General features: G+C 36.6%; 1 protein-coding gene across 2 annotated transcripts in view; it reads right to left on the bottom strand.

The window, feature by feature from the left end:
- Positions 1-24591, bottom strand: part of PARG (poly(ADP-ribose) glycohydrolase) — a 164577-nt gene that overhangs the window by 8288 nt on the left and 131698 nt on the right. For both annotated transcript variants that reach the window (XM_045283673.1, XM_004716237.3), the window contains exons 14-16: positions 23108-23186; positions 21606-21714; positions 15572-15677 (exon numbers count right to left, since the gene is read on the bottom strand). In XM_045283673.1, the coding sequence (XP_045139608.1) occupies positions 15572-15677; positions 21606-21714; positions 23108-23186 (294 nt within the window). The remainder of the gene's footprint in view (positions 1-15571; positions 15678-21605; positions 21715-23107; positions 23187-24591) is intronic.

Here is a 24591-nt window from a genome sequence, read left to right as displayed (position 1 = left end):
GATACAAAATTTTCTCAACATTTTGCATTGAAATCTGATTATGTCGAGTACTGATGTGGTTGAGTACCGGGGTTCTACTGTACTTTGGACATGGTGTGAGGAGAAACCATTCTGGATATCATGTTTGATAAAGCTGAGGGGCAGCAAAAAAGAGGAACTCCCTCAAGAGATGGACTGACATAGTGGCTGCAGCAATGAATTAAGGCACAAGAACAATTGTGAGGATGGCGCAGGACCAGGCTGTGTTTTGTTCTGTTGTCCATCGCATTGCTATGGGTCAGAACAAACTCAGTGACACATAACATCAATAAAACAACATGGATGACATTAGAAGCTCACAATCCATATGTGGGGGCTATATATGGATTAATTATCCAGTGAAATCCCTCTGATTATAGCTGAGGAATGTGAATCACCTTACTATTAAACAGAAAACGTTTATTGTACAATTGATCATAGCAGATGTAATTAGGTTAGGTTTGATCTCCCTCGTGATGCACTTTGTTGGTGTCTCAGGTTTTAATATTTTCTGCTTTCTTTTAGATTGAAGTTTTTATATGTGTTGTCTAGACATTGTCCCCCCCACCCCTTCCTTTTTGTGTTCTATTAGATTTTCCTTATATATGATATCCAGGATAGGTAGATCTATAGAGACAGAACTGGATTGATAATGGCATAAAGGTATGGCAGGATAGGACAGGGGGAAATGGAGGAGCTAACAACCATGAATATGAGAGGGAATGTTCTGAAATTGATTTTGTTGATGAATGTATAACTCTTCTTGTATGAATAACTGATTAAATGGTATGATATGTGGAGCATATGTCACTAAAATTATATAGACACAAAAGAACTAATGGTACTGAAGGAAGAAGTCCAAACTGCACCGAAGTCATCAGCTAAAAACAAGACTCAGGGAATTGACAGAATACTAATTGAAATGTTTCAACTTGCTGATGAAGCACTGGAATCACTCACTTGTCTATGTGAAGAAATTTGGATGAGACCAACTTTGCCAACTGACTGAAAGAAATGCATATTTTTACCCATTCCAAAGAAAGGTGACCCAACAGAATGCACAGATTTGGGTATTCTTGCACAGAGCAGGATCTTTGATATCACATGCAAGTAACTCTTGCTGAAGGTCATTCAACAATGGTTGGAATAGTACAGTGATAGAAAGTTGCCAGAAATTCATACTGAATTCAGATGAGAATGTAGAGTAAGAGAGGTCATTGCCATTGTTAGATGTAAAACAGAGAATACCAGAAAGATGTTTAGTTGTGTTTTATTAAATATGCAAAGGCATTCCACTATGTGGATCATAGCAAACTATGAATAGATGTGAGAAGGGTGGGAATTCCAGAACACTTTACTTTGCTCTTGGGGAACCGGTATATATTTCAAGAGGCACATGTAAGCACAGAACAGGGAATATGGTATAGTTTAAAATTAAGAAAGGTTATGTGTTTCAGTAGAATTGGCTCATCATACTTATTCAATGTTTTTGCTGAGCAAATCATCAGATAAATCAGACTAAACAAAAAAGAACTTGGCATTTGGACTGGCGGTAGGCTTATTAAGAACCTTCAATAAGTAGATGGCACAAGCTTGGTTGTTAAAAGTCAGGAGGACTTGGAACACTTGCTGATAAAGGTCAAGGGCTGCAGCCTTCAGTCTGGATTACAACTTAATGTAAAGAGGACCAAAATCCTCACAACTGGACCAATAAGTAACATCATGATAAATGGAGAAAAGATTGAAGCTGTCATGGATTTCATCTTGTTTGGATCCACAATCAATCCTCCTAAAAGCAACAACCTGAATATCAAAAGACACGCTGCATTGGGTAAATCTGTTGCACAAGACCTCTTTAAGATGTTTAAAAGCAAGGAGGTTACTTTGAGGGCTCAAGTGCACCGATCCATCCAAGCCATGATATTTTCAATCACCTCCTATGCATGTGAACGTTGGACACTAAGGAAGAAAGACCATAGAACAATCAAGGCATTTAAATTATGGTGCTGGTGAAAAATATATAAACTATTACAGACTTCAAAAAGAATACCCAAATCTCTCTTGGAAGAAGTACAGTCACAATGCTCCTTGCACATACTTTGGACATGTTAGCAGGAGAGACAAATCCTGGAAAAGGACTTCATGCTTGGTAAAATATAGGGGTAGTGAAAAAGAGGAAGCTCTTGACAAGATACATTGACACAGCGGTTACAACAATGGGCTCAAATATAACAATTGTGAGAAAGGTGTAGGAGTAAGCCATGTTTCATTCTGTTATACACAGGGACTCTATGAGTTAGAACTAAATGGAACCTAATGGAACCTAAATGGAACCACCACCACTTTATCTTGATTATGGGCTAGTGAGCCCTGATAATTTTACTAGTAAATTCTACCAAACATTCAGAGATGAGCTGACATCGATTCCAGCACACAGAAATAGATGGAAAACTCTTGAATTAATTTCATGGACGGAATATAACCTGGATATCAAAACAAGAAGAGAAACTAAAAACTAAAAAAAGAAAATTATAGACCAATATCCCTCTTGAACATATGTAAAATCCAAGCTCATTGCCACTGAGTTAATTACGACTCATGGTGACCCCATATGACAGAGCAGAACTATCTTTCGTGTGGCAAATAATGGTCTTGAACTGCTGATTTTATGGCTCACAGTCCAATGCATAACTACTATGCTCCCAGGGCTCATGAATTTAGATGTAAAACTTATCAAAAAATCTTAACCTAAAGAATTCAAGAACATATAAAAAACAACACCTATTGGCCAAGTGGGGTAATACCAACTATGCAAGGAAGGTTCAACATCAGAAAAACAATAAATTCAATCCATCACATAAATAAAACAAAAGAAAAGAACCACATGATCATATCAATTGATGCAGAAAATGTCCTCGACAAATTCCAATGTCCATTCCTCATAAAAACACTCAACAAAATAGGACTAGAAGGGAAATTCTTCAACATAATAAACAGCATATATATATAACCAAAGGCCAACAATACTTTCAATGCAGAGAACCTGAAAGCATTCCACTGCAAACAGGAACTAGTCAAGAATGCCCTTTATCATCACTTTTACTCAATATTGTGCTGCAAAAGTCTTAGCCAGAGCTATCAAAAAAGAAAGAAAAATTAAAGACTTCTAAATTGGCAAAGAAGTAGAACTCTACTTGCAAATTATATGATTCTATACATAAAAAACCACAAAGATGTGGCAGGAAAACTGTTCAAACTAATTTGAGTGGTTTGGCGGATTGGCAGGGTACAAAAATCAACATAGAAAAACCAGCTGGATTCCTTTATGCCAACAAGGAGAACTCTAAAAAGGAAATTAGGGAAATGGTATCTTTTATAATAGCCACTCAAAAGATGAAATATTCAGGAAGAAATCTGACCTGAAAAACAAAAGACTTATGTAAACACAAGAACTCCAAAGAGGCCTACATAAAAGGAAAATAACACCATGCTCTTGAAAGATTTAAAATGTCACTATCCAAAACAATCTACAGATACAATGCAAGTTTGACCTAAATTTCACCATCTTTCTTTAAAGATATGGAAGAACTACTAACCAACTTCATTTTGAAAGGGAAGAGATCCCACATAAGCAAAGTACTAAAGAAGGAGGAAATTGGGGCCTCTCACTTCCCAACCTCAAAACTATCTACTTAAGTAGCCATCTAAATGAGGAGTCAGCTAAGTCTATACAGAAGTACATCAGCCTGTATGATCTAAGGAGGGAACATTACCTGAGCCTAAATTCTAAATACTCAGTTTGCAGAACATTATGGATGATAGCAGAAGCCTTAAATCCATTTGCAGGGTCCCTATGTGGCTACAACACATGTTGTGCAGTTAACCACAAAGCCAACAGTTCAAACCCACCAGGCACATCAAGAGAGATGAGGCTTCCTACTACCATAGTCTCAGAAATCTACATGGGCAGTTCTACTCTGTTCTATGTGGTTGCTATCAGTTAGACTCAATTCAATGGCAGTGAGTTAGGAATGTGTGGCTTGAGTCTCTGGTAAAATCCCCACTAACTTTAGTAATATGAATAGCTTAATATTAGACAAAGAGCATTAGCTATTGTCATTTTTTATGCATTCTGAATTTATTCTGGTTTTCAAAAAATATTTTCTGCTTTCTTTTTAATTGAGGTTTTCTTATTTTATTTAGTTAAAGTTTCTGGGTCCTTTATTTTTTGGCTTTTGTTTTGTATGTTTTTCTATATGAGTAAGTCAGGGTGAGTAAATCTATGAAGACAGCAACAGGATTAATAATTACCTGGGCAGAAAGAAGGGGAGGTGGGTAGGGAGTCAACAGTAATGGGTACAAGGAGGAAAAAAATGTTCTGAAGTTGATTGTGGTAATGATTGCAAAATTCTACACAACATGATCGAACTACTGAATAGTATGAAATTTTAAATTATACCGCTATAGAACTATTTAAAAAAAAAACAACACCCCCCCCTAAAAAAAAACCCCAACCCAAACCTACTATACAGCTACAGTAGTCAAAACAGCCTGGTATTGGTACATGATATAGATCCATAGACCAATGGAACTGAATCAAGAACCAACAGGTAAATGGGTCCATCTATATACAGCTGATCTTTGACAAAGGGCCCAAACACATTAATGGAGAAGAGATGGTCTCTTTAACAAATGGTGCTGGTAAAACTATGTATGTATATATATATACACCAGGAGAAATGTTATAGTCAATTTTTGTCACCTTTCATAAAGTGAAATTATTTTAAAATAAAAAGCTTAAAAATTATGGAGTAAGACAATTTTTAAATGTTGGTTGGAAAATTTAAAATAGTTGAGCATTTTCAAGGTTTATGGAAAATATACCTGTGGCAATGTAATTGAGACAGATTCTAAAATACTACCAAATTACCTCAACTCCCATTGAATAGCCACCATGTGTGAGGTACTATGACTAGGCCTCATTAATCTCAGAGGGTTGAAAATAATTAATCTCAAGACAGAGATAGGTTTTAATTAAAACTGCTCAACCAACTTATGCAAACATTAAAGCTCCAGTCCATTCAATTTTAAAAGGTTTCTTATTAATCTAACTTACATGTAAAAATGGAAACTAATGAATCATCATTCTCCTTTACTAAGAAGTATTATTGCTTACTTCAAGTAAGTACTTGGCTGTAAGCTTTACCTACTTAAAAATTATACCAACAAAAAAACCAAAAGAAAACGCCTTTAAGTCCTATGTCCTTCTTACATACAAACATATTAGCTTGCTGGTCATTTGTCACATATGCAAATGCATTATCAATACAAAATTCAAAACTTATCTCTTTACAGTATTTATTTTAATGAAAATGTTCCACAGACCATTTGTCACTATGAACAGACTTTTAGAGTTAAGCTTGACAGAGTTTTCAAAGAGGCTGGATTTTAATGCTAATAAGAGAAAGGTACACAGCAAAACGGATTCAGATTACATTCTTGATTTTATATCCATTTCTGTCTGAGCACACTCTGACATAAACATGTACAACAGGGCTGCTACTCTCTAGGTCTAGGACCTCAGTTAAGTCACTTAATTCTCTTGCCCTCATTTTCTGAGCTGTGCATTAAGGGGCTTTAATCAGAAATTTCTAAAGATTTTTGCAGACCTTTGAATCCCATAATATATTTATAATATTTTTTTCTCCTTACACTGGATTTAATATTTTAAATATACAAGATTTCCACTAAGATAAACTAACCTTGGCCCTAGATACATTAGTAATTTATAAATACCCTAATTTGAAAAACCAGACCTGCACAATTTATACAATTCTCAAGATTTTTGCAAATTTGCAAATTTAGAGACTCATGTCTGATTTAAGTAAATGCTCTTGCATCACAAATTAGAGAATAAATCACAAATCTAATTGGGTTTGTGGACTGACTCCAAGGCACATATAAAAGCATCAAATTCTAAGTGCAAGCACAACTCGATGCCAAAACAGTGACTTAAATTGATCTGTAGGGAGTTTAGTTTTAAATTTCTTTGTGGCATTAATGCTAAGCTATGAGAAAAATATAAATACTTATGACTACCCTAAAAATGAAAAAAATCCATTGGGTCCTAGTGCCAACAAATAAACAAAAAAGCAAAACAGAAGGTAAAATGAGGGACACTTATACCATAGGTATGGTTTAAGACCACTAACATGTAATAATGGTTACAATTGCTAACACTGAGCTCCTAGATTGTGTTCAACACTAATTTAAGAGTTTTACACATACCAATTCAAGATTTATAGATACTAACTCATTTAGTTTTTATAAACACCCCCCACCAAAATTTATTAGCATTTTCATTTTGAAAAAGAAAATTGTTATGTGCCATCAAGCCAGTTACAACTCATAGCAAACCTATCTATGTAACAACAGAACAAAACACTACCTGTTCCTGTGCCACCCTCACAATTGCTCTTAAGTTTGAGCCCAATGGTACACAGCCACTGTGTCAATCATGTTGTTGAGGGCCTTCCTCTTTTTTGTTGCTGCTCTGCTTTACCTATATGTTGTCCTTGCTCTGGGGCAGTGGTTCTGAACCTTCCTAACGCTGCGACCCTTTAATACAGTTCCTCATGTTGTGGCGACCCCGTATGTGGGCATATCTGTATGTAGGCAGACTGGCCTGGAGACTGATAAAGGAGCGGTGTCTCAGTTCCCAAGACTAGATTTTTCTTCAAAGCTATGTGCTTAATATTTTTTACAAAACAACCATATACCATTTCAAAGTACAGTACTCTCCAATACCCTTAATACATTTGTCAAATCTGTGATCCCATTCTTGGAAACATTTTTCAAACTCATCTGTTTGGATGGCTGACAGCACCTCCCTTGTTTTTTTCTTCACCTCTTCTATGTCATCAAATTGCTGTCCTTTCATGTCCCTCTTCATTCATGGAAACAAAAAGAAGTAGCGTGGGATGAGGTCTGGTGAGTAAAGTGCATGGGGCAAGAAAGGCATACTGTATTTTGCCAAAAACTGGTGCAGAGATGGTTGCGTGAGTAGGTGCATTGTTGTGGTAGCAAAACCAGTCCCCATCTGCCACAAATCAGGCCCTTTTCTGTCACACAGTTTTACAGGTTTACAGAGTCCCTAAATAGAAAGCTTGATTAACAGTCTGACCTGGTGGAACAAACTCTAAATGCACTATGAGTCAACATTTTCATCCATTCGGGAAGCGAGTAACGTCAAAAATGAGGTTTGTCATTAATCGACATTTCACCTATATTGAAACGAGAAAACCACTCAAACACTTGAATTTTTCCCATAGTGCTGCCCTTCTGTGTTCAACAACACAACAGTTTTTGCAACATTTTTCCCAAGCAGGAAAAAAATTTTACAGCCGCATACTGTTCTCTTTAATCAGCCATCACAAAAAGTGAGGTTGGAAACAAGCTGCTTTTACAAAAAAATTCACTGTGACCAGAGAGAACTATCCCAGGAGATGCCACTGGGCGCACTAACTCAGAGGGAGTTGCTAGATGCTAGCCTAGGCGGGGGGGAAATGCATACTATGAAAGCTCCGCTCTGCCCAGCGCAAATTCAGTGTTTTTGGGTACCCCTTCGTATAATCCAGCTTCTCTGATAATCTGCTCAGTAAAGAGACTGAACAAGTATCGTTAGAGGATACCCTGATGCACACCTTTCCTGATTTTAAATAATTTTGTATTCCATTGTTCTGTTCATACAACTGCCTCTAGATCAGCAGTTCTCAACTTGTGGGTCGTGACCCTTTGGTGGTCAAACAACCCTTTCACAGGGGTTGCCCGATTCATAACAGTAGCAAAATTACAGTTATGAAGTAGCAATGAAACTGTATTAAAGGGTCGCAGCATCGGAAAGGTTGAAAACCACTGCTCTAGATCAATGTACGGGTTCTGCATCAGCACAAAATGCAGTGTCATGGAATTTCTATTCTCAAACCTATCCACAGTTTGGTATGATCCACACAGTTGAATACTTTGGTACAGTCAATAAAACACAAGTATCTTTCTGGTAATGTCTGATTTTGCCACGATCCATCTGATATCAGCAATTATATCCCTTGTTCCATATCCTCTTTTGAATTCTGTGATTCACTTATTAATTCACAAATATTAGTTAAATACCTACCATGTACAAAGAAAGGCTCTGTCCAAGAAAGAATTGGAAGGTTGAGACCAACTATTCAGGAGATGCTGGGGAGATTTTTCAGGTGGAAAGTGAAGGCTGCTCAAGGGACCATGGTAAAATCTGGATTTTGGAGGAAAACTGAGCATATTAGTGCTCAGGCTAGTAGTTTGTTCAGAAGAATATGGCAAGTATGGGCTTTTTTTTTTAATTCAAAAAGAGTTGAGCTCCCAAGGTACCTTATTTCAATTTATATCAGATTATTTTTTCTTGCCCAGCATCAATCCTTTCCTTCTCTTTTGGGATGGAGATGACAGACACCACCCTGGGCCCAAATTTTGGTCCACTGACCTGCTTTAAAGAATACACTTACCAAAAAATACTCTTATCTTTGAAACAGTCAACCATCAGTAGAATACCAACTCCCTGATTTAGGCGCAGATTTCGAACATGAACCCAATATGGATTGAATGCCCCAAAGCGCAGACCTTATCCAAGGCAACCTGGGATGAAATCCTGGCTCTGGCACTTGTTATCGGCAGGTCTTTCACTAGTTATTTACCTCTTTGTATCTTGGTGTCTTACCTATCAAAATAAAAACAAAAACCTACCGAATAGGCTGTTGTGAGTTATAACACAGAAGTAATACCCTGAGTACAATGACTAGCACACAGCATGCACTCAACATGTTTAGAAAAGAACATGTAGTGGCTCTTTGGCAAGAAAGGGCCAAGTATGAAGGTTGGATCTAACATTTAGCGACTCTTTATTTGGCAGGTTTACTTAAACTCTCTACGAATCTTAGTTTCTTTACCTTAAAAATCAGGCTACAAATTGAAGAATAACTACAAAGTGAATGAGAAGATACAAGAATTCCTAGACCTAATTGATCATCAGGAGCTTCCAGACATTAAAAAAAAAATCCACAGTCACTTTATGTCCACTAACTCAACAGTATCTCCTGAAATGCCAACAAAAAATACTCTAGAAGCCTTTTAAAGTGCATACATGAGACTATATTCTAGCCTTTGGGACCACAGGGGAGTGGCAACTTAACATTTATTAAGGCTGGCTAGCTGACTTCCTGGTTCATGGAGGCTGAGGATAAATAATTGCATCCTTATTGTATGCTGATTCTGACTCGTGGTAAGGTATTAACTCCCCTAACAAACCCTTTTCATTGTAACTATAGTCTGTGAGTTCTATGTGGCTACTGCAATGAATTATTGGACCCAACAAAGCAGTAGAGTGCAGTGGGAGGAATGGTTGGTATCAGAATAGGGTAAAGAATGGGGAGTGAAGGCATGTCTGACACCTGCATTGTGGCAATAAGGAAACCAGAGGTGGTCAGATATATCTGCAATTTACCATACATTCTTTACCCATTCTAACTCAGACCTCATAAATGATCCCTGTTATTTATCAACAATTGTGTAGTGGGTTATATATTGGGCTGATAATTGTGTGGTCAGCAGTTTGAATCCATCAGCTGCACCAATGGAGAAAAAGATGAGGCAATCTGTTCTCATTAAGATTTATAGCTTTGGAAATCCCAGGAAGCAGTTCTACTCTGTCCTGAAGGGTTTCTATGAGCCTGAATCAACTCGATGGCAGTGAGCATATTCTAAGAGCCTATGTTAAACAAGAAATTTAAAATAAAAATGTAAATATTACATTTTCCCAGATTCTCTCACATTTTACCAGCTTGTAATTATCATGTGCATCTTTAAAGTGGTTGACAATGCTAGCGGAGCACCATATAATTCTTTCATAAAAAATATTTTGATGATTATTTTGGTTATAAAAAATAGGATAATACATACAAAAATAATATCTACAGCATCCAGAAAGCCAATCACAGTTAGGTTTTGCACCCCCCTCCTTTTTTTTTTTAAATAATACTCACAAAAATAATGTATACAAGGTACAAGTGTTGGCGGGGCTGTGGTGAGATAAGAACTCTCGTCCACTGCTGGTGGACCTGTAGGTATGTACAGCCATTATGGAAATTGATTTAGCAATATCTAAAACAGATGAAGACTGAGCTACGATATGACCCAGCAATCCACCTACTGGGCATATACCCAGAAGAGGCAAGAAACAAACCACGGTCAGACATCTGCACTCCAATGTTCATTGCGGCACAGTTCACAATTTCAAAGAGTTGGAAACAACACAAATTTCCATCAATAGATGAATGGATCAAAAAACATACATACAGTGCAGTAGTATACATCCCTAAAAAGTAGCAATGAACGCATGAAGCACATTGCCGCATGGGAAGAACTGGAGAAAATCATGTTAAGTGAAGTAACTCAAGCACAAAAGGAAATGTACAACATTAGTCCACTGAGGTAAGCTTAAAAATATATATAATGGGGCATAGGGGAAAACTTCCTATATACACACATTCCTGGGGTGAGGTCCAGCAACTATGGCAGGGGCCAAACCCAATCCAGGGATACATACGGCAACCAACTAAATAAGAGGGAGAAAGAAAGAGAGAGAGAAAAAAAGAAAGACAAGGGTAGGAGGGGAACAGGGCACTAACCCACCCTAAGGGGAGGGTATTGTTTATATTTCCACAAGAGAGGGAGAGAGAGACCAGGCTTCAACCTGACATGCCAAGACATGAATACAACATACCAGCATATACCAGGGAACCAATAGAGATCTGCATGGCCAGTCCCAATCCCAACTATATGGACACACTGCCCCCGCCCTCATAAGAATGCACTTCAGAGGACAGCACTGGGGCTACAGCTTGGGAAGAGGGGCGCATCAGATTAGAGCACACAGGAGAAACAAAAAGGGATGGAGAGGGAGGAGATGACATCCTGGCCCACCAAGGCCCAACGATGGTGTTACTGCTCAGAACAGACAATGCACTGGGAGGACTGTAGGGCTGTGGGGGACAGGACTGGAGACACAGGGTGGGAATAGTGCATGGTCTGGCCCCATCACATTGGGGCGAGGCACTGAGGGCATGCAGCAGAGAGCAGGGGGAGCTGAGTGATGAAACCCCCAGGAATACCAAAATAGACTTTGTAGACAAGAGTGGGGCACCCCATCAGACTTCATTGGAAAACACACGTAAAGGCCAACAAACAGACCTCGAACTATTTATAGGCATTTCCATTTTTGTCAGTGGCTTTCTTTTTGTTATTGTTATTTTGTTTTTGTTTTGGGTTGTAGTTGTTATTGTTTTGTTGGTTTCGACTTCCCTTGTTGTTTTATTTGGCTTTACCAGGTTTTTGTACTTATTAATGTATCTACATGTCTATCTACATAAGATAGGTGAGATAAATAATTCAGAGAGGAAAAGAACAGGACCAATGGTTCTGGGGGCGGTACAGGAGAAGGGAATGTGGGAGAAAGGAAGAGGGGGGTAGGGGGAATTAACCCAGGGACAAGGGAACAACAAGTGAACTAAAATCAATGGAAGGAAGGTTGTAGGATGCCTAGTAGAGCTTAATCAAGGGCAATGTTGCAGCAAGGAATTACTAAACCTGAATGAAGGCCGAACATGATGGTGGGACAAGAGGAGAGTAAAAGGAAATAGAGGAAAGGTCTAGGAAGCAAAGGAAATTTATAGAGGCCTAAATATAGCCATGTACTTATGTAAATACAGATATAACGAGGGGAATAGAACTATGTACTCATCTATATGTTAAGAATGACGTGGGGGGAGCGGGGAGGGAGGGGAAAAATGAGGACCTAATGTAGGGGGTTTAAAAGGAGAGAAAATGTTTTGAGAAACGATGTACAAATGCGCTTTACACAATTGATGTGTGTATGGATTGGGATAACAGTTGTATCAGCCCCTAATAAAATGTTAAAAAAAATAAAAAAACAAAAAAATAAAAAATAAAAAAAAGAATGACGATTGCAGATGGACATTAACACAAGAACATTTTGTTCTAACAATCCAGCATTCTGTGATGCTCACCTTCCCAACATGATCACTGAAGACAAAATGAGTGCATAAGCAAATGTGGTGAAGAAAGCTGATGGTGCCCGGCTATCAAAAGATAGAGCATCTGGGGTCGTAAAGGCTTGAAGATAAACAAACAGCCACCTAGTTGAGAAGCAACAAAGCCCACATGGAAGAAGCAAACCAGCTTGTGTGATCATGAGGTGTCGATGGGATCAGGTATCAGGCATCTTAGACCCAGAACAAAACCATACCCAAGGTGAATGGTGGGATGGGGTATGGAGTGGAGACCCAATGCCCATCTGTAGACAATTGGACATCCCCTCACAGAGGGTCACAGGGAAGAGATGAGCCAATCAGGGTGAAGTATAGCACTGATGAAACACACAACTTTCCTCTTGTTCTTTGGTACTTCCTTCACCCCACTATCATGACCTCAATTTTATCTTACAAATCGGATTAGACCAGAGCATGCACACTGCTATAGATAAGAGCCTACAACACAGGGAATCCAGGATAGATAAACTCCTCAGGGCCAACAATGAGAATAGAGATACCAGGAGGATTAGGGGAGGGGAGGGGAAGAAAGGGGGAATCGATCACAAGGATCAACATACAACCTCCTCCTAGGGGGACAAATAACAGAAAAGTGGGTCAGGGGCAACCACAGACAATGTAAGATATGGAAATAATAATCTATAACTTATCAAGGGTTTGTGGTGGGGGTAGGTGGGGGAGTGAGGGGGAAGAAATGGGGAGCTGATATCAGGGCCTCAAGTGGGCAGAGAATGCTATGAAAGTGATGATGGCAGCATATGCTCGACACACTGGATGAACGTATGGATTGTGATAAAAGATGTAAGAGTCCCCAATAAAAGTATTTTAAAAAAAGAAGAAAAGAATGTACATATAGGATAAGAGGGTATTGGGGGTGGGGCGGGGAGTGACTACATGGTTGCATGTAAATACAATCCAGAGAACCTCAAAACTGTGTGCGATACTATAAACCCATAGCTGAATTTTAAAAGTTGTTTATATGCCATACACACACACACACACACACACACACATATATGGCAATACTCCAAGAATATTATCCCATGTCAAGAGACATATTTCTGTAATGGCTTTTAATGATTATATAATATTCTATTTTTCAAAATTAACATTTTTAGTTACTAGTTCCCCACTAAATGGCATTATATTATAGTTTTAATGATTATTCATTATGAAGGGGAGTTGTCAAAAAGCTACTTCAAAGTTTAAAACAATCTGAATAGTTGATAAAATAAATTACATAATGAAAATCTCTGAATACTATGCTTGATATTAGGAGCAAAATTCCAATTTGAGAAAGAGATTTTTATGTTATAAAGTAAAGAAAAGTAACCAATGCATTTAAAAGCTCCTCAAATTGCCCAGCAGAAATGACCAGAGCTTATGACAGACCTGTTTTTGGAATTGATGGCATGAATTTAGTCATTTATATTACTAAGAGGAAAATAGAAAAAGTGTCTGTCAGATAATCAATAAGCCCAGAGTGAAAAATGTTTTCTCAAACAAATTCAGGATGATAAGGTATTTCATAAAATAAAATGAAAAAACAAACAAACACAAAAAACAGAAATTCTATATTTAGACCATTTCAAAAAGCAGAGCAAAGCACTATGCAGTTTTTATTTTTAAACTTGAAGAAAATGTGGGTAGAAAGTCTTTAGAATAAGGGTAGAGGAAAGATTTTTTTGCATGCATGCCATAAAAATTTTAACACATAAAACTTAATTTGGTGTGGCAATAACAAAATAAGCTGCAATTAAATGAAACCAACCAACCCCCAAAATATAGACAAATACCTATAAACACATGAGAGTTAAATGATTAATATTTCTTAATATACAAGACTTGTTACTAGCCAGTGAAAAATCAAAGTAACACTGAAAAGAGATCAATGGGTAGAGAGGTAAAAAGTAATTTTGAAATGAAATAAAAATGGCCAGAGAAGATAAACTGATAATGGCTTTCAGAAGGTCAATTTACAGGAAGCATATGAACATAAAGGAGTACCTGGGTGGCATTAATGGTTAATGTGCTTATTGCTAATGGAAAGGGTGGTGTTGGTAGGGTGAGTCCACCCACGGTGCTTAGGAAGAAAAACCTGATGATCAATTTCCAAAAATCAGCAATAGAAAACTCTGGGGAACAGTTTTCCTCTGATACACATAGATTGTTACGAGCTAGAATAGACTCCATGGTTGGTTTATCAAAACATAAACAAGACATACCCTAGTTCATTCATTTACTTCTAGGAATTTACCCTATAGAAATAAATATATATGACTTATAGTCAATTACACATTGCAGTAATATGATTACAATATAAAGGAAACCAACCAAATCATAGTATATCTGCATTAGAAAATGATACAGTTACTTTAAAAGGTTGACAGTAGCTATACACTTCTTTGTTTTAAAAGCTGTCCCTGAAGGGGAACCAATTACTATGATCTACATATAACTCCCTCCCAGGAGGACAGACAACAGAAAAGTGGGTGAAGGGAGACAGCAGTCAGTGTAAGACATGGAAAATAAAAGATAAGTCATCAAGAGTTCATGAGGGAGGGAAGAAGGGTGTGGGGGAATGAGCTGATCACCAAGGGCTCAAGCAGAAAGAAAATGTTTCAAGAATGATGATGGCAACATATGTACAAATGTGCTTGACACAATGGATGTATGTATGGATTGTGATAAGAGTTGTAAGAGCTGCCAATAAAATGATTTTTTTTAAAAGGCTATCCCTGAGACTGTAGGGTTCTCAAAAACAGGAAGTCAGAGAACATAATATATGGTATGATTTAATTAATGTCTAATAATGGCTGAGATGTCCAAAAGGATATCCATCCAAAAGTTAACAGGATATTCTGATGATGTTCATATGTTTTATACTGTTTTTCTGAATTAAAAAAAGTCAATGTCACTTTTACAAAAATAATAAATATTTTGGGTGGAGGCTTAACTTATGACATACTCATTTTTCTTATGCCCATTAGTAGGGGAGATCTTCTCTGTATCTAGTTTGACGATTAAAACCAGTTAGCTGTTTAATATTGCTTTTATTGTCTAATTAGTACTTCGGTAATCACATGAAATAAGAGTACAACACTATTTTCTGTAATACTTTAAACAGAAAAGCGAATGTCATCATCTGGTAAATGGCCAATAGCTTTGTTTATCCGAGTGTGTACACCTGCTACCAATAAATTATTTCCTGACTTAAGCCATTCCACATCTCCTAGACTGCTATTGCACTGTACACAGTAAAAAAAATAAAAAGGTAGTGACTAATATCCTTTTCCTTTCTGGTATTTTTTATGACAGAACAATGAAAATTTGGCTTACCCAACTGACTTTTTCCCAGTAAAAATGATATTATCCTTCCTATAACAACTCACCTTTTAATCTAGAATCACCTCCAAAGGCACCACAGCCCCAGTTTCCTGTGGCCACTGCAGAAAGATTCTCTGAAGAAACTCCAGGACGGACAAATCCACAGTAAGCCTGAATGGATAAAAATATCAAAGCACATGAGTGGCCAGACACTAGCAGCTCCTTATTGATGTTCTACGATCAGTATCCATCAGTAAACTCATGTCATCTCTCATTCTTTTTTTTCATTGAGTCCAAAATAGAAGGATAGATAGATAGATAGATAGATAGATAGATAGATAGATAGATAGATAGATAGATAGATAGATAGATAGATAGATAGAAAAGCTTGGCATTATCCATGGATGAAAGAAAGAACTGATAGATTCTAACATTTATTTGTTTTGATGCTGGGCAAATCAAAAACTTAAACCAACATATGGCTGTTTTTTTTCCAATTCAAACTAATGCAAATGGAAATATCAGAGATAGTTAAAGAAGACCAGGAGTTATAGTTGGACTGCTAACCACAAGGTCAGCAGTAAAAAGCCACCAGTTAATCCATGGAAGAAAGAAGAGGTTTTCTACTCTCGTAAGGATTACCAGTCTCAGAACTCCACAGGGCAGTTCTACCCTGTCTTATAGACTTTGTCTTACCCTGGACATGTTGTCAGGAGAAGTCAGTGCCTAGAGAAGACATCACATTTGGTGAAGTGGAAGGACAGTGAAAAAGAGGAAGTTCCGCAATGAAATGAACTGACACATGGCTGGATCAATGGGCACTAGCTTAGGAACTGTGAGGATAGCATGGGACCGTGTAGTGTTTCGTTTTTTGAGTGCATAGGGTCGCTATGGGGCAACTTAATGGCACCGAACAATAACAACAATAATGGGTCGCTCTGAGTGGCAATCAACTTAATGGCAGTGAGTTTGGTTTGTTTTAACTACCAACTGCATGGACTGTCACTAAATTATAAGAAAGGCACTTGTTAAAACACTGCTGCTATCTTTGAAGGATACTGATGACTATTTCCTCATCAAGGCAAAGAATTATTAGTATGCTTTCTCAGCATTCACTCTCTAAATTACTGACACTAGATCAGTAACTATGGTTAGGACTCCCAGCCCCAGTCTCATCTTATTTATTAAAAAACAGTAAGACACCAATTCTACACAGCAATTCCAGAATACAAGGATGGCAAATACCTGGACTCATTTTATGAAGTGAGTATAATTCTGATACTAAAACCAGGCAAATACATTACCAGAATAGAAACCTGTAGACCAATATCCCCATGAACATAAATGCAAAAATTCTAAACCAAACCTAAGTCAGTAGAATCTAAAAAAATATTTTTAAAAGTATATCATGGTCAAATAAGTCATACCAGGTATGCAAGGGTGGTTCAATATTAGAAAAAAACAATCACTGAGAGGGTATGGGAAGGAGAGGGACAAATGAGGAGCTGATACCAAGGGCTCAAGTAGAAAGAAAATACTTTGAGAATGATGATGGCAACAAATGTATAAGTATGCTTGACAAAATGGAAGTATGCATGGATTGTGATAGGAGTTGTACAAGCCCCAATAAAATTATTTTACAAAACACAAAAGAAAAACAATCAATGTACTTCATTATGTAAATACAAAAAAAGGAAAAGAGCATGATCATATATCAATTAACACAGAAGGGTATTTGACAAAAATCCACCAGGAATCACCATGCCATGAGATGCTACATCTTTTGATAGCTGGGCACTAACAGCTTTCTTCACCACATTTGCTTATGCACCCACTTTGTCTTCAGTGATTATGTTGGGAAGGTGAGCGTCATGGAATGCCAGTTTAATAAAACAAAGTATTCTTGCATTGAGGGAATACTTGAGTGGAGGCCCAATGTCCATCTGCTACCTTAATACTAAACCTATACATATATGCACATAGATCTATTTCCACATCCTCATATATAAATATATTTACATATATATATATATATACCTGTATTTAGACCTCTATATATATGCCCTTTGCCTCCTAGCTCTTTCCTCTATTTCCTTTTACTTTCCTCTTGTTCCACTATCATGTTCAGCCTTCATTTGGGTTTCAGTAATTCCTCTAAAAGATTCATTTTTCATGTGCAAAGTCCTTTAACTGCCATTCCATAAATACTTTTTATTCAAAACTGCTCATACTTAAAACTAATCTATTCACACACATATCCAGACTTCAAATATTTAAAAAACATCTTGTGTCTTTCAGGACAGGTAATTGAAGGTTAGTGCGCTAGAACATCAAATGTCCATAAGGAATTAAGATTTATCTATGCTCAAAGACCACTTTGGAAAAAGGCCGTAATTGAGGTTAATTTCTTTTTGTAAAAAATCATTTTATCGGGGACTCATACAGTTCTTATCACAATATATACATACAGACATTGTGTCAATCTGTAATTTGTTCCCATTATCATTTTCAAAACATTTTCTTTCTGCTTAAGCTCTTGTCATCAGCTGATTTCCCCCACTCTCTCCTCACCCTCCCTCGATCACAAGCCCTTGATAATTTATAAATTATTTTTTAATGTCTTAAATTGACCAATGTCACCCTTCACCCACTTTTCTGTTGTCTGTTCCCCAGGGAGGGGGCTATAAGTAGATCATTGTGATCAGTTCCACCTTTCTCCCCCATCTTCCCCTTCCCCTCCTGGTATCACTATTCTCAATACTGGTTCTGGGAGGTTTATCTGTCCTGGATTCTCTGTGTTTCCAGCTCTTATCTGTACCCGTGTACATGCTCTGGTCTAGCCAAATTTGTAGAGTAGAACTGGATCAATGATAGTGTGTGTGGGGTGGGGGTGGGGTGGGGGAGGAAGCATTTAAGAACTAGAGGAAAGTTGGATGTTTCAGCAGTGCTGTACTGCACCCTGACTGCCTCGTCTCTTCCTTGTGACCCTTCCGTAATGGGATGCCCAATTGTCTACAGATGGGCTTTGGGTCTCCACTCTGCACTCTCTCTCATTATATTGATATGATTTTTTGTTCTGGGTATTTGGTGCCTGATACCTGATACCATCAACACCTATGATCACACAAGCTGGTGTGCTTCTTCATTGTGGACTTTGCTGCTTCTCAGCTACATGGCCGCTTGTTTCTCTTCAAGCCTGTAAGATTCCAGACGCTACAGGCACCATCATCTTTCTTCACCACATTTACTATGCACTTATTTTGTCTTCAGCGATTGTGTTGGGAAGGTGAGCATCACGGAATGCCAGGTTATTAGAACTAAGTGTTCTTGTGTTGAGGGAGTACTTGAGTAGAGGCCCAATATCCATCTGCTACCTTGATACTTAACATATAAATATATGTACATAGATCTATGTACATATATAGATCTATGTACATATATTTATAAATGTACAATGCCTGTATTTAGATCTCTATAAATGTCCTTTGCCTCCTTGTTCTTTTCTCTATTTCTTTTACTTTCTTCTTGTCCCATTATCATTGCCGGCCTTCATTCAGATTTCAGTAATTCCTCTTGGTTACACTGCCCTTGATCAAGCCCTACCAGGGATCCTAGACCCTCCTCACTGTTGATTTTAGATCACTTGTTGTTCAGTGGTTAGTTTCTAAAAACAAATGAATTACAGATATATGCTTGAATCTACACTTTATAGATTGAATATAGAGATACATGCTTGAAAATACACTTTAGCCATTAAAGTAATAATAATAAAATCAGGCTTTAAGTTTACATAACATGTTTTGGGTTTATTTTATTTTTCTTGAATTTCTCTCCAGACTACGTCCTGCTTAAGTGAATGGCTTCTAATATCAATGATCATGTGAAAAACTGACACAAGTGCTCACAAAATAATACACAATAAACTATACCTCCCCAAGTACTGTACTCTTTAAAAATCATCATCATTTATATTGCGGCAAAGAAAAGAAGTCAAGGAGAGAAAAGGAAGCTAGATTAATGGACACAATGAGAATGCTGGCACACTGTGAAAACTGCAACCAATGTCACAGGACAATCTGTATAAAATTGTTAAATGAGAACCTAATTTGCTGTGCAAAATCTCACCTAAAACACAATACAATAATTTTTTTAAAGTAATAGCAGTTAAAACTTGGTCAGTAGATCTGCCTTACAATGCATGCTGGATCTCATCTGGTTTCCTAAATTGTCTGTATCTATGGTTTGAATTGTTCTGTTTGGTTTTTTGTTTGTTTGTATTAAGGTGCATCTCAGAAGTGTTATATCACAGGGGTCACCCTCTTGAAGTTTTTGGTATATGAAACCCCAGATTGATGAACCTATAGAGAAACCAAGTAGAATAAGGGTTTCAGGGGGAGGGGGTTTCAGTGGTGGAGTGGGTGGTGAAGGGGAAACGATGTCAAGGGGTCTATGTACAAAAAGAATGTTTGGAAACTGATTGTGGTAGCAACTGTACAATTCTGCTTGATGTGACTGAATTATGGAGTGATCTATGTATTGATTTTTTTTTAAAGTAATACCAGATGAAAATTTAGAGATTATTTTCTTAGTCTACTTTATATGCTGTATCATAACACCATGGGCTTACAGATGACTACATTAAAACAAGAGCTATAGAATAATTAAAGTAGGCTTGCATTTAAAATGTACTTGAGAGCAAAATAATTTTTTTGTTAAAAAATTATATCTATATTATTTTATATAAGCAGATCAGATTTTCAAAATCAGGTGAGATAGAGAAACCTAAGACTGTTGATTAACCAAAAAAATACCAATTCTGGATAGGTTTTCTGAGAAATTACTTTTATTTTTTAAAATAAAAAATGCCTGTTATATAGTTCACCTATGGAAAATAGCATATTATTCTTTAAACTTTTTAAGAGATTCCTTTGAGAACTCGAAACATGAAAACAATCTAATAAATTATATATAAATTATACATTAAAAATGTGTAGATTATCAAATGGAATAAAAATAAAACAATATAAATTATATTTAAAATATGTACTAAATTATAAGTGTATTAAAAACTTTCTTTTATTATTTGATTGTTTACTTCATTTAACAATACCCAAGGCAAGACTGTTGAGCTGGGATAAACAGAGAACTGTACCCAAGTTACTCCTGTAATAAGAACCAGGGAGATGTAGAGATAATGTATTTATTATAGACTTAGGAGAAAACTGCCAACTCCCTTAATATAGTACACTCCAGTCAGGTTCCATTATCAAAGCCTTGGTGCAGCCATACAAGACCCTAAACCTCATCATTTTAATAAATAATCTTATAGCCAAATCCTGTTTGGAAGAGTTAACTACAATAGTTTTCAGTACTAGGTCAGTCTTATTGGTTATGGGAGTATTTTAGGAAATAAAAAAACAGATGAATACCTCAGATGTTTTGGCAAGGCCCCAAATCAGCATATTTTATAATAAGTTTATTAATTATGGTTAACAATAGTAAAAATACAAACTAAAAAATGGGTCATTTTTATATTTCTGCAAAACAATTATAAATGGAAAATGAGTATATTACCAGTATATCACAGAAAATCACAGATTGTATAACTGTCAAATCTCCAAATCCATAAATAATTTACATTTCTCTTTTGTTTGTAAATTTTAATTAAAATAAAGTAATATTAGTTTGACTTTTTAACTTATTTGTTTTTTATTCTGATTAAAATAGAATATCTTTTTTAAAAATGTTGGGCAGGCTTAAAATATTTTCAAGGTTCATTCATTTCTATATGGTCTAGAAATTTTTAAATCAGCTAATGTTCTTGATGAGATAAAATCAAGCTAATGTTCTTGATGAGATAAGTGTACGTGTATGGTTTAAAATCATACAGCAGTAAATCTGGCAGCCTCTGTCAGTAATCAAACAATTATGAAATGGAAAGTACATCTTGTACAAACTGTCAGAGTCATTAAATCAGGAGAGCTGTTGGTAGACCTACTGACACTGTAAGAATGACCAGAAAGCATTAATTTCAGCATTAATAAAATGGAAGTACATAGATGACAGCTGCCAGAGGAACTAAGAAATAAGGTTACTGGCCTTGTTAAGCTCGCGTCTGATTTTCTCTGGGACAAACTGATCAAGATACCGTCTGAAGTGAAGTGCATCAATGGCAACAATTTCAGTACAGCGCCTCTGCCAGTCGTCCCTGAGCAGGACAGAGAGGAAAAAGATGAAAAATTAATATAGCTATTCACAATGACAATACTTTCATAGGGTTTAGTTTTCTGAGGATCCTGCAATATTAAAATGAATGGAATGTTTAAAAGTATTAAAGAAAGAATCAGTGTTTACAGTTCTCAGCAAAACAGCATGAAAACCATTTTATTTTTAGATTCAGAGGCATACATATCTGTCAATTGTTAAACATTAAATGAAAAACTACTAAGTGTCAACATCATAGGACCTGGTGCACACAAATAAACCACTTAAGTGAGTCTCAGAGGTTAAAGGCTTTTGGGGTAAATAAAAGGAATTTAGTTCTTTGTTTTCCTTTGATACTAAAGACATAACATTTGTGTCTCAGAAACAGTGCATTCATTTGCTTTGAGAGATCTGTTCTAAGTCATTAGGTTTGTAATATCGCAACATATTGTCCTGGAAATTATTTCCAGAAGTATTAGTAAGAATGAATAATGGTTACACAATATCCTATGTATTATGTTCAATTGCTGACTGAAAAAAAACTTTTTTAATGACAAAGATAACACACCAAATAATAACACACTGCTTTGAAAAGGAGAAGGTCTGGTTGAGATGACAATTTTAGAATGTGTAATTCCAAATATTTCATCATTTAAATTAACTTTATGTACTAATATTACAAGTAATTTTTTTGCACTGAAGAACAGCAGTAGAAACCTTTGTGTTAGTCCAAAAATAATTACTAGGAACAAATATCCATGTAAATAATTGTTTACTGAAACTATATAAGCAAAAAAAAAAAAAAAAAAGGAGAAGGAAGCCAGGGGTTGAACTGAAGACATTACAAAAAGTAAGTTTGTGACACAGAAGAACTGTATGATGAATAGTTGGTTCTGCCACCAAAGTACAAAAGCACAAGTTTTCAGACAGCATTCCTGCAAAAATGTACTTCTAATAAAGTAAACAAACAGTGTAGAAGTAAGGAGGTATAAGTATGAATACATATTTCAATAAGAGCTAGGGTAATGGCAGCAGCAAAACACATTACAGCTGGTTGTGGCATTAGGCAAATTGTTCCAGCAAAGGCTTTTCCTATCTACCTAACCTAATCATTCTAATTAGAACCTATTCTAATTACATTTGAAAGTTAACCTCCACTGCTTCCCACTGGCAGAACAGAGGTCAAGAACTGTAGAGAGCTCTACACTTATGAGCTAACAGATACAGGTTTTCAGTTTTTATCTTCTTTTTGGTACACGGACAGGGTGATACTGTTTTAATTGGTAATGAACCTGTAATACATTTAAGAACAAAGTTTAAAAGTTAAAGTAATAGTAGATAAAAGAGTAATGAGTCCAGGGCTATGCCCAGCAGAACTGAAGTAAGCTACAACTTACCTCTCACCCCCATCTTCATGGCTCCGGGCCCAGCGGTATGTTTCAGCATAGCCAGTGTAATCACTGTACTGTTCAGTACCTGAAACAAATCATCTGTCACACTACTATTTTCAGTAAGATTTTCCTTAAAAACACGTCTTCTAAATGTACCCTCCTAAAGAGTAAATAAATTTTCTTAAGTTATCTCATTGGCCAATGTCAATTAAAAAGCAAAGCAAAACAAAATGCTGGTCTTACTGACTTGTTATTATTTCCCTCAGACTCTTCCAAATGCCACTATAATATTTATCATAAAAGAGTGACTGAATATCTCAATCTACACAGAAAACAAAATATCCTCTATCATAGGCACTGCCTTTTTTTATGAGGAATAGATACACTGTGTTTATGGAAGTCTTCATTCAAGGTTAGTAACCTGATGTTAATATTTTTATTGTTAGAAAATAAATTATGCATACAGACTGTCCCTGCTAAAGGACCCCCAAGGGTATAGTGGTTATGCATTGGGTTGTCAACCTCAAGGGCAGTTCAAAACCACTAGTGGCTGCTTTGCAGGAAAAATATGAGGCTTTTTCTCCCAGAAAGAGTTAATCTTGGAAAATCTACAGGGGCAGTTCTACCCTGTCCTATATGGTCCCTAAGTCAGAACTGACTCGATGAAAGTGAAGTGAGTGCTGTGTCTGCTGAGAAGTAATAGAATTATACCCAGGGGTTGTCTCAACAAGAAAAATACTTCAATGGACTTGCAAAGCCAAGAGATTCATGAGAAGTGAGTGAGGGGAAAAAGCACAATTACCATTCATTTGATGATAATATGCATCAAAATATACACATAGCATAGGTTTCTAACTCATGGGGCTTGAGCACATCAGCAGGCAGGTGGTATAAGTGCTCTACTCTATGTACCTAAGTAAATCTACTTTAATTTCTGAAGTCAACTAATAGCCACTTGACTTTTCATGAATCAACAGCACAATAAAAAGAAAAGCTAAAAACCATGAGCTATTAACACTTATGGTAAATTTTTCAAAAAAGCAAAGTAACAATGAAAGCTAGGATTAATTTCTTTTAGTATAATACATAATTCTGGCAGTAAATAAGGTATAGGTAGAATGCTTCAGACATCAGAAATATTCACAATTTAAAGAATATAAAATATGTATTCACAGATTAAATACAAAGGGAATTAAAGTAAGAGTGGAAACACCAGGCAGGCCATAACTAGCCATGATACTTACAATTGCAACTATGGGAACTAAGTGAGATCACCTGTATTCTCAAAGGATTGTATTGAGTATGTCACATCATCATTTCTATGGAAGTCCTGCCATAAATGAATGATCTAAATGTAATTATCAAGAAATATCAAGCAACTCTAAGTGAAGAATAGTTTACCAAATAATGTAGGTGTACATGCTATTAAGAATATAAAGGTGCCAAAGCCCATTAGTAGGCCACTGGAGATCCCTTTGCAGAGGGGTCTC

This window comes from Echinops telfairi, unplaced genomic scaffold (genome assembly GCF_000313985.2).
Source record: "Echinops telfairi isolate 266 unplaced genomic scaffold, ASM31398v2 ScPeMD7_7465;HRSCAF=8503, whole genome shotgun sequence".
In the NCBI taxonomy this organism is placed as follows: domain Eukaryota; kingdom Metazoa; phylum Chordata; class Mammalia; order Afrosoricida; family Tenrecidae; genus Echinops; species Echinops telfairi.
This window is presented reverse-complemented; position numbering and strand designations above follow the sequence as displayed.